This window comes from Cryptomeria japonica, chromosome 10, assembly GCF_030272615.1.
Source record: "Cryptomeria japonica chromosome 10, Sugi_1.0, whole genome shotgun sequence".
NCBI lineage: Eukaryota > Viridiplantae > Streptophyta > Pinopsida > Cupressales > Cupressaceae > Cryptomeria > Cryptomeria japonica.
The window spans coordinates 392,150,471-392,161,717 of NC_081414.1; the positions used below are offsets into that span (position 1 = coordinate 392,150,471).

Consider the following 11,247-nt stretch of genomic DNA (forward strand, 5'->3'; position numbering starts at 1 on the left):
AACACTAGCCAGTTGGTAACTTATGTAGAACAATAACACGCCTCTCATGAAGACAAGGCAACAGATGCTCCAATGGAATCCAACAATATGCTCAAAAACTGTCATCTATATGCTCAAGATAAAGGATAGGAATAAGGCTGGCACACATGAACCTCATAAATCGGTTCATCACAAGGGGAAGTATTGAGTACACCTAGGTTATAGTTTCGTTACAAAACCATGCTTTTCCTCGAAATAGGGAAGCTAAAGTCGCTTCGCGTCGACATTACTCGTACGCTGTTCATATTATTTCAAGGAACGGTGACTACTACTACTACCCCTTCACATACTGACTTATCAACAACCCGTGGGTTGGCACTCAGTAAGGAAACAAATAAGCAACACCACATAGATAGGTATGGTTTCCCATACTCATAAGCAAACATATTCTCCATGGTTGATTACTTCACCATCCCATGGGCACACAAAGCAAGTATGGGTTTTCTCACAACACACACAGAATAGCACTATTACTGGTTTAGTCACATTTACGGGGAGTACTTTACATTATGCTAACATATACTTAAGGGAAGTTTTTAATTATGCTTTACACATGAATCACCAACAAAGTTTACTCTAGATCCACGTACTAAAATTTTCAACAATTCAAATTTACACAAAGAAATAACATCATTCTGATATCTTTCTCAATTTCCCCTAAGCATTTTCATTCGCATTACTAACTATGTAATTTTCCTCTTCAAGATAAAAGCTTTCCCCTTTTCAAATAGAAGCCCAAAGCAACATACAATGCCATATGCTTTATAACAAAATTTCTTCTTAAATCACTGCATTCCAAATAGTATTTCAAAGACAACAATTCCTATATTTTAGACAAGAGGAGGGAGAGAGTTGCACGGTTTTCATTTTGCTATCTTTTAGGAAGGTGTCAAACATCCTAGCATGACATTTCTAATCATTATTGTTGTACTATAATGTTCTAGTTTTCCGACAAGAATTCAAAACAACCAAATTTTCTTTTTGTAATACAAGTCTTCTAAAGCACATTCACTATTCGTAATCCTATACAATACAATAACACATAAAATCTAACATTGAAAATTTATAATACGACAAAGAGGTAATGAAGGGCTATCTACTAGATTTTACACATTTAGTGCATACAATTCCACAAGTCTTTTATTTACTCCTTTCGAAACATAATAAGGCCATTATCTAATTCCAAAACAAGTTAAATGGCGCGTCATTTAATAGGTCCTAATCACACTATTTGAATAAGCACATAATACAATCTTTTGAGGAGCGCATCAATACATTCCTGAAGCTACTACGACATGTCCTCTTTTGGTTTTCCTTTCACATCAAACAATCCTCACAAAATCAACTTTACACATTTTGAAGCACCTTACTTAAGATGAAATTTAATTATATTACTCCTACCAAGCACATGGAGCACCCTTTAATGCAACCATACAATTTTCTATCATTAACCAAAAATTAACTCCTAAATCAATCCTTTTCACAATCTAAAGCACAAAAACGTTATGAAACTCACACAAGGCTCAAGAAATATCATCCTTTCTCTTGCAATTAGAAAACTTAACTAAGAGGTAACTACACATAGCAATTACTTTTAATTTTTCCAGAGATAGAAGAGGAAGAGTCATAATCTCTAATTTTTCTACATAATAAGCATTAATATTTGTCATACTAGTCCTTAAAGTGGACAATCATTAAAATATAGCCAAAACCACGAACTACACATTTCGTACTTTTAGGTTCAAGATATTAACATCCATCCCAGGTGGATTAGTCAAAGAGTAAAACAAAGCAAGAATGAAGGTACATACAAATCCTTTTCAAAGAAGAGAAGTCATAGACCAAGACCCCAATAGGTAGACAAAACACCCATAATTATTTCCAAAACACCCACATCAATAAGGCGAAAACAAAGTGTGAATCACACATGTTACACACAAGTAGGGTTTGTCAAATCACACCCTCGCAACAAGGTGGGCAAGCATACAATATAAGGTAGACACACACACACCAACTAAGGGCACAAACGAAACCAGAGATCCCAGTGTTGCAACATGGGCTCTGATACCAAGTGTAATGCCCCGCCAGGAAACCCCTAAGGGTTTAAATTAAAAACACTCAAATAGAGTGTAAATTTTTTTTTTTATAATAATTATTTAGAGCGTTAATGAAAAGTTACATTATTAAGATAAATTGAAGTTAACTCAATTCATTATTAGGCACGACATTAAAATACATTTGAGTTATCTGTCAACTTAGCTATCATAGCGGAAGGCTCAACAATCCTAAGAGGTTTCCCAACGCGATTACCTAACCTTACACCTAACTCAACTTGCGTCATTAGATCCATTAAATTGGATATCTTACTTACGAGATAATGCATAGATCTAGATTACATATGTGTTCATAGATATGACATCTTAAATTTTTTTGGAGGCGTACATTTACTTTGGTGGTTAGGAGGCCATTGAGGAGTCATTTACTCAATGCACTTAATTTCATAATTACGTTAAGAGGGCCCCCAAAAGGGTTCATGTGTTTAATGTGATGAAGTCCACTCCTTGGTTTTGTGGTATCCATTCACAATTGATTTCATCCTTTAATGTTTTAAAAATATGCCTAATGAGATTCATTCGTTCGGGTTAAACTACGTTCAATATAACGAGGATTCCTTCATTTGATCTTAAAATATTCACCCACATTTGATACCTCCTTTAAAATATTAAACAGTGTGGTTAATAAGATAAATTTGTTTCTTTCGGATTAAACTTCCATGAGTAGAGTGAGGGCTCTTCATTTGTTATCATGCGTAGCCTACTAATGAGTTGAAGTTCTATTATGAAAGGTAAAATATGAGTAGCCATAGGATACATTTGATGTTTTAAAAATAATACTACTAGATGGCTAGAATCATTACATGAAAAATGTATTTGAGCCACAAGAGTTCATCCTTTAACTTTATGATATAGTTAGGAAGATAATATTTAACATTTCAAGATTGAAGTAATTAGATCATAATGACGTTCTTCTATTCGGATTAAAATACAATTATCTTTTTGCATATCTCTTGTTTTGTTCTCTTCTTGTTAAATGATCTTAAAATGAGAGAGATACTTTTACTAGGATTTAATGTTTAAACAACAAATCAATTACTTTTCCATTTTAGTTTAATTTTAGCAATCATGAGGGGTTCCTTTTATAAGGGATTAAAAATATGGATATCTAATTGAGTCCACACGAATATCAAATTAATCTGATGAGGGTTAATGGTTATGATTAAAGAGTGAAATAACTTAACAAATCATCCAATGCAATGAAGCAAAATTAACATGGCGTGAATTTCATTCACTAAGGCAAAAGGATAGATGTTGATATGATGTTCAACCTTTAGATTTCAATCTAGGAATGGTGACATAAATTTTAACTTTGTTTCCTTTTTACATCCATTCCATTTATATACTTAATAACAAGTTATTCCAATAAAGAAACCTAGCAAGGTTCCTTCCATTATTACTACGTTCATTTAACCTTATCAAAATACTCCTTTCCACAACTCTAATTACAATATTTTAAATGCTTGTCATAACCATGATTCACCAAGTTTTATGAACTTAAATAACTACATTTATCCATCTGAAAAATGTTATACATTTAAATTTGAATTCATTTAATTTACACTTTACACTAAGCAAGAATACAACCATCAAGATAATTTAAAACATAAACAAAGTACGCTATAAACATCGCATGACACAGAATATGATCTCGGAGTTCACCCCGGATGGGCTACATCTCCGGGTCTGCTCAACTGCAAGACCCTTTTGGTATTTAATATAGTTAAGGTTACATAATTACATGTCTTTACAATCTTGCCACTTAGGCGATTACAATCAATATACAACAGACACTTCGGACATTAATTACATAATGATCCCTTTTGTAACGGATCCTACTAAGTACATCAAGTAAAAAGGGCAAGGATTCCTTAACAGGTGGTACCTTAAATGGGGTCTAGACCGACGTTGGATAGACCAAGGAAAACAGATGACGGGGTCCCAACAAATTTCCAAATTAATAGATCATGCACAAACGTTAACGAGTAAATACAACATTTTCTCAAATTGACATAAACGTCTATTCAAATTAGTTAACACTAGATCCCCACTAATGATAAGATGGTTTTACAAAGGTACTCTAGCCCCTTTAAACTGCACAAGGATACATAAGACAAATTAAGGACTAACACCACCCTTTCGGTTTACTCATTAACACCTAACCGCGAGTTCTAACATTTCCCACTTAAAAGAATTAAAGCCTACATGCACTCTTCAACATTGCCAAGATAATGAAACTCATTTCCATATTATATTTCAACAAGACCAAATCAATATAGGTCATATCATTATATATATTTATACAGATTAGATGGTTACCTGTACTAACACATATTTTAAACATATCTATTATGAACATTTATCACTTATTACAATTTTCATCTCAACACAAATTTTAATATAAAATATTGCCTAAAATACATTTATATGAATAAACCCTTTTTTATGATAGTGTAAAATAACACAACAATACTTGAACTAAATCTATTTTAATAAGCATCCTTTTTTTTTTGATTGTATATACTTCTCCATTCGAATTTTAATATCAAATATTGCTTATAATATATTGATATTAATAAGCATCTTTTTTTTTTATTGTAGAAAAAGAAACCAACTAAAACCAATTTTTAACTTACAAAACAAAACTAATTTAATAACTATCGAACAACACAAAAAAAAAAAGCAAATTTTAAAAAAAATCTGTTTGCGGCCAAACCCTAGCCGAGCCCCCAACCGCAGGGAACTGCGGCCACCATGGCGGGCGCAGCCCGGGGGTTCTGCATCCGCCATGGGGGACGCAGTCCCTACGGCTCCCCCACACAGTGGTGCCGGAAGGGGCTGCGGCCTCCAATGGAGACGCAGTCCCCTTCGGCCACCACTGTGCGTGGGCGCCGATAGAGATCTGCGAGCGGCGCGCGGGGGAGGGGGCGGGTTGAGCTTCGGCTCCCCCCCCCCGAAACCCCTAAATTTACCCCTTTGTTTTTTTGTTTAATTTTTTTTTTGATTTGTTTCACAATCCGGGATAAACCATATTTTTTTTTGCATAAATTTTAACAAGGATGAAATCATTCGTTTTTTTTTTTTTGCATCGTCATTTCTATTTCTATATTTTTGTTTTGTGTTTTCACAGACCTGTTCATCTTACAGATTCTACCAAAATCTCCATTATGGGAAGAATATCTCCTAACAGGTTTGAATCACAAAATCTTTTAACAACAAGGATTGATTTAAAATAACCAAGTTGGGAAGAGTCTGAAAAACTAACTTCAAACATTCATGTGACATACTGTTTTTGTTTTTTGTTTTTTTTATCTTGTATTCAACAATAGATCAAGAAGAAGATACGAATCCTACCTCAAAATGCAATTTCCAGGCATGAATCTTGATGAAATGCTTCCCATTCTGCTGCTCCCATCCAAATCTTCCATTTTTCTTCAAAAAAAAACTCCCCAAAACCAAGAACCCCCAAAATGTCTCCCAAAACTAGGTTAAAAGAAAAAGCCCTAATTTTGCCCTAATTTCAATTTCGAATTTAGGGTTTTATTTCTAAAATACAATAAATGAAAATCCAAATGGGAATCATTCATTCCCTCCTTGTTCATTTTTCTTTTAAAATTTAAAAGCTTCTATTTCATATTCAACTTTAATTTAATTTACTGAAAATCAAACTTTTATATTTTATCAACTATACAAGTAAGAAGAAATAATTTCTTTTAAATAATAATAATTTTCCCTTTTCCCTCCAAATGCGAAAATGCGTAATTTATTGCTATCTCCCCAAATGTCTTTAAATTTTTCCTTTCCAAAAACGCATAATCTCATTAAATTCATTATTTTAAAATTAGCTATTAAATTAACTCGCTACAACATAATAAAGCGATATTTTTAAATAAATGACTAATCTAATGCAAGAGTTTAATTTATTCTAATTTCTCGACTACAAATGCATAAAAGTTACAAATGCGTAAATGAGCACACTAACCTCAGTTAAATACCTTAAACTTGCTACAATAATAATTTAAAGCAAATCTCTTTAATTACTGATTAATCATATAAATAAGCTACCTATTTAAATTTCTATATCTCTAATGTGTACGCTTAACCATAATTTTAAATTTAATACTTAGGATAACAAACCTCACTTACCTCGTGCAAGACACGCAAATCGAGGTAGTCCTCCAAATCTCTCGACACGCATCCCAATGAAAGGCAAGCTCCACGAATCCACGCACGATGCTCACCTAACCATGGCTAAGGCAAGACGTGCGTTATATGACCACTAATTCCGAATTCAAAAGATGAAAGAGCATACTCAACCTTGCAAGTTCCAAAGGAGGTGAACCTTGCCCTAAGCGGTGTTGTACCTGCAATCTCCTGCACCCATGAATTCATACAAGCATGCATATACATATACATATTCAATGAAGACGTTAGCTCAAGATTTATCTCAAGGGTTAGGAAACAATTACATTTACACGAAAATCGATGCAAAAGCACAATAATAAGTATGCACAGTTTATTTATATTATCTAAACTACACATTGCATATTGGTTGATCTACCATTCAAGAATGCCACATAGGAAGTCAATCAAGGTTAAACGGGTTTTAAAAGTCCGACTAGGGTATGGGCATTACACGAACCCAATGAAGAAGATGAGAAACTTCTATGGACAAGGAATAACAACAAATCCATGAAATTATTAGTGGATGGAGTAAAAGATCATATCGTCCCTATTATCTCAAAGTTAAATACAACCTATCTAATGTTCTCAACTCTAGAGAACATGTTTGAGATAAATAATACTAGCAGGGCTCTTGCTCTGAAACAGTAGCTCCACCATATCAAGATGAACCAAGGAGAAACTATCACTTCATATTTCATGAGGATAACGGAGCTAAGGAACCAACTATCTACAATTGGTCACACATTCGATAGCAAGGAGTTAACCATGTTGGCACTCAATGGGCTTCCTACCTCTTGGGAATCATTTATTCAAGCGATTAGTGCACGATCCAAACTTCCCAAATTTGATCGATTAAAAACCGATTGCATACAAGAAGAATCAAGATTGGTCACTAGAGGGATTGGAATAAACTCTACAAATGAAGACATGCAAGTCCTAAGCTCTCAGTCGCACAAAAGAGAAAAGAAAAATAACTTCAAGAAGAAGAAAGGCAAGGACTCAACCGGGAAGCGTTCATTCAAAAGGAGAAGGGACCTGTCTAAAGTTCAATGCTTTAGATGTGATAAATATGGTCATATTGTTGTAAAGTGCCCAGACAGGCCCAAGCCTCAAGCCTCAATTGCAGAAGTCAGTAAGGCCAACTCAGATTCCGAAAAACTTATATTCTGCGCAGCTCTCTCCAATCAAGTATCTACCAACCTTAACACTTGGGTAATAGACAATGGGGCATCCCGACATATAATAGGATTTAGAGAGCACCTAGACACTTTGGTAGAAAATTCTGATGAGAAAGTCACAATTGGAGATGATTCAAACAACCCAGTGAAAGGGATCGAAACCTGTACCATTCAACTAAATCAGGCATCTCCCTTCAATTAACAGGTGTGCTATTTGTGTCGGGCATCAAACGCAACCTGGTTTCCATATCAACTCTTGAAGACAAGGGATACAGAATCACCTCCATGGATGGAAAAGTCTTAGCTTGGCCTAAGAACTCAAATATCAAGAAGGCACACACCATCGGAGTTCGACATGGGTGTCTGTACAAAATTTGCACTTCTCCTTCACAAGCACTTATTCATGAATCTTCTAACAGTTGTGAATTATGGCATAGAAGATTAGGGCATCTTCATTTTTGTGCTTTACCCTCTATAGAGAAAATGGGTACAGGGATACCTAAGCTAACTCAAGAACATGAAGGAATCTGCAAAGGTTGTGCCTTAGGAAAGAATACCCAGGGCATATTTCATAGTAGTGAAAGTAAATCCAAAAATGTATTAGAAATTGTTCATTCTGATTTTTGTGGACCTATGTCAGTATCCTCTTTAGGAGGATTTTTGTATTATGTTATTTTTGTAGATGATTATTCTAGAAAGACATGGATATATTTTCTAAAGTGTAAAGAGTCTGATAAAGTCCTTAAAAGGTTTAAGGAATTCAAGGCTCTAGTAGAAAATATATCAAGTAAAAGTATAAAAACCCTTAGATCAGATAATAGGGGGGAATACATCTCTGAAAACTTTAATTTCTTTTGTAATAATGTTGGGATTTAGAGGGAGTTCATTGTTCCTTACAACCCTCAACAAAATGGGGTAGCATAAAGGAAAAACAAAATTATAGTAGAAGCAGCCAAAGCCATGATGCATGACCAGAACCTTCATACCTCATTCTGGGTCTAAGCCTCTAGTGTTGTTGTGTATATCCAAAACAGATGTCCACATTCCTTTCTTGATAACAAAACTCCTGAAGAAGCATTCACAAGAATCAAACCTGACATAGGTCACTTAAGAATTTTTGGTTGTCCTATTTACATTCACATCCCTAAGGAGAAAAGATCTAAATTAGAATCCTTTGGAAAAAAGGGAATCTTTGTTGGGTATAGTGAAACTTCTAAAGCCTATAGGGTCTATATTCTTGATCAAAGACAAATTGAACTAAACGGGGATGTAATATTTGAAGAGGATATTGCATTCAAAAGATCTAAGGATATTAATGAAACAAATGATGAATCTCCTCAATACAATGAAACAGATCACTCCTCTGAGATTCAGAGGGAGACTCACGAAACAATTGAAGGCAAAAATCACACTGAACCTATGGACTATACTGATGAACCTAGAGACACTAATTTGATTAAGAAAAGACCACTATGGGCCAGGAAGATGATTGAGGAGGCTGAAAATTATACAGCTCCAAAAGGAACTTTCAGGGAAAGTAAAAGACCTAATAGATTCTCCAGCTATGTTGCACTAATGAGTGAAATCATAAATTCAAAACCTTCTAATGTTGAGGAAGCCTTCCAACATCAAGCCTGGAAAGAAGCCATGACATAAGAGTATAAGTTTATTCTCAAGAATGATGTATGGGACATTGTGCCTAGGCCTAAGGACAAATCAGTGGTGTCTTCTAAGTGGTTTTTCAAAATCAAACATGTTGCAGATGGGAGTATTGAAAAATACAAAGCAAGGTTTGTCACCAGAGGTTTCTCTCAGAAAGAGGGAATTGATTATGAAGAGACATTTGCTCCTATTGCCTGATACACTTCTGTCAGAGCTGTGATTGCTATTGTTGCATCAAAGGGATGGAAAATCCATCAAATGGATGTAAAGACTGCATTTATAAACGGTGTAATAGAGGAGGAAGTCTATCTGGAACAACCTGAAGGATTTGTAGTGCATGGACAACATTATCATGTTTGTAAATTGAAGAAAGCCTTGTATGGGCTCAAACGGGCTCCTCAGGCCTAGTATGAAAGGATAGATCACTATCTATCAGGACTTGGCTTCTCGAAGAATGATGCAGATTCGAACCTTTACTTCAAGGTAATAAATGGAGATATGTTAATTCCTATTTTTTATGTTGATGACTTGATAATCACAGGAGAAGAGTGTCTCATCATCAAGTGTAAACAAGACCTTGCATCCAAATTTGACATGAAGGACTTAGGGCTTCTACACTATTTTCTCGGTTTAGAAGTATGGCAGCAGACTGTTGGGATTATCTTAAATCAAGGGAAATACACTATTGACATTCTGAAAAGGTTTGGAATGATGGATTGTAAGCCTATGTCCACTCTCATGGAAACAAACTTACACAAGTTAAGAGAGGCAGGTGCAAGTTCTGAATCAGTAGATTCCACCCTCTATCGACAGATGATTGAATCATTGATGTATTTGATCAATACTAGACCAGATATTTTTTATGTTGTGAATGCACTCAGTCGGTTCATGTGTGAACCGAAGCAGTTACATATAGTTGCACCAAAACACATCTTGAGATATCTTCGTGGAACAATTGGATATGGCTTAAAGTATAAAGAGGTAGATCTAAACTTATATGGATATACAAACTCAGATTGGGCTGGAAGTGTGGTGGATCGTAAAAGCACATCAAGGTGTTGCTTTAGTTTAGGATCAGCTATGATATCCTGGTTTAGCAGGAAGCAATCTTCAGTTGCTCAGAGCTCCACAGAAGCATAGTACATTGTGACATCTATAGGAGCACAAGAAGCAGTATGGTTGAGAAAATTCCTTGTAGGATTGTTTGGACAATCCTTAGATCCTACCATCATCCACTGTGACAACCAGAGTTGTATAAAGCTTTCAGTAAATCCAGTATTTCATGACAAATCCAAACATATTGAAATACCTTATCACTATGTTAGAGACATGGTGGAGAGAAAGGTAATCCAGTTGAGGTATATTAGTACTAAAGATCAAACAACAAACATTCTCACCAAGCCTCTCGCCAAAACAAAGGTAGAACACTTCAGAGGTAAGCTTGGTATGATTGAAATGTAAATTCTGAGATTGAGTCTCAGCATTATTATTGTACTAATATATTCTAAAGATGTTTAATATAAACTCATTTTGTCATTTCATGACTTTATGGGCCCTTGTGTGCATCATTGAGAAGTGACGACTTCTAAATGATAATCAGTTGTATTCTTTTGGTAGTTATTGCAAAGTGACGACTTTACAATAACTTTACTATCTATCATGGTAGATATCATATGGTTGATATCTGTGAACATGTCATGATAGTTCATATCTTAAAACAATATCAACTAAGTAATGGGTATCATGGAGATTGATATCTATTAGTTGTATTACTGAGATATGTCATGGTGGATGTTAAGTGTTTTAATATCCATGGATATGCCATGAAATTTAGATCCCTATGGTAGGCATCATATGGTTGATGCTAGTGCACATACCATATTGGATATTGTGAGCCATTCGTGAATGTCATAAGTGTTGATATTTGTACACCATTGCTCCTTATATCATGAGATGATATCTACACCACTCCTTATGTGGTTCGTATGTGTATAAATTGTGATCATCCTCCCTATCTAAGAGGGTCGGAGTAATCCTATCAATGAAATCATATACATGATTGATCTCTA

At 34.9% G+C, this 11,247-nt stretch overlaps 1 protein-coding gene across 1 annotated transcript; it reads left to right on the forward strand.

Moving 5' to 3' along the window:
• Positions 1-9,772: 9,772 nt before the first annotated feature.
• On the forward strand, positions 9,773-10,318 carry LOC131858999 (uncharacterized mitochondrial protein AtMg00810-like). Its single transcript, XM_059212510.1, has one exon. The coding sequence runs from the start codon at positions 9,773-9,775 to the stop codon at positions 10,316-10,318; it is 546 nt and encodes a 181-aa protein (XP_059068493.1).
• The last annotated feature ends 929 nt before the right edge of the window (positions 10,319-11,247 follow it).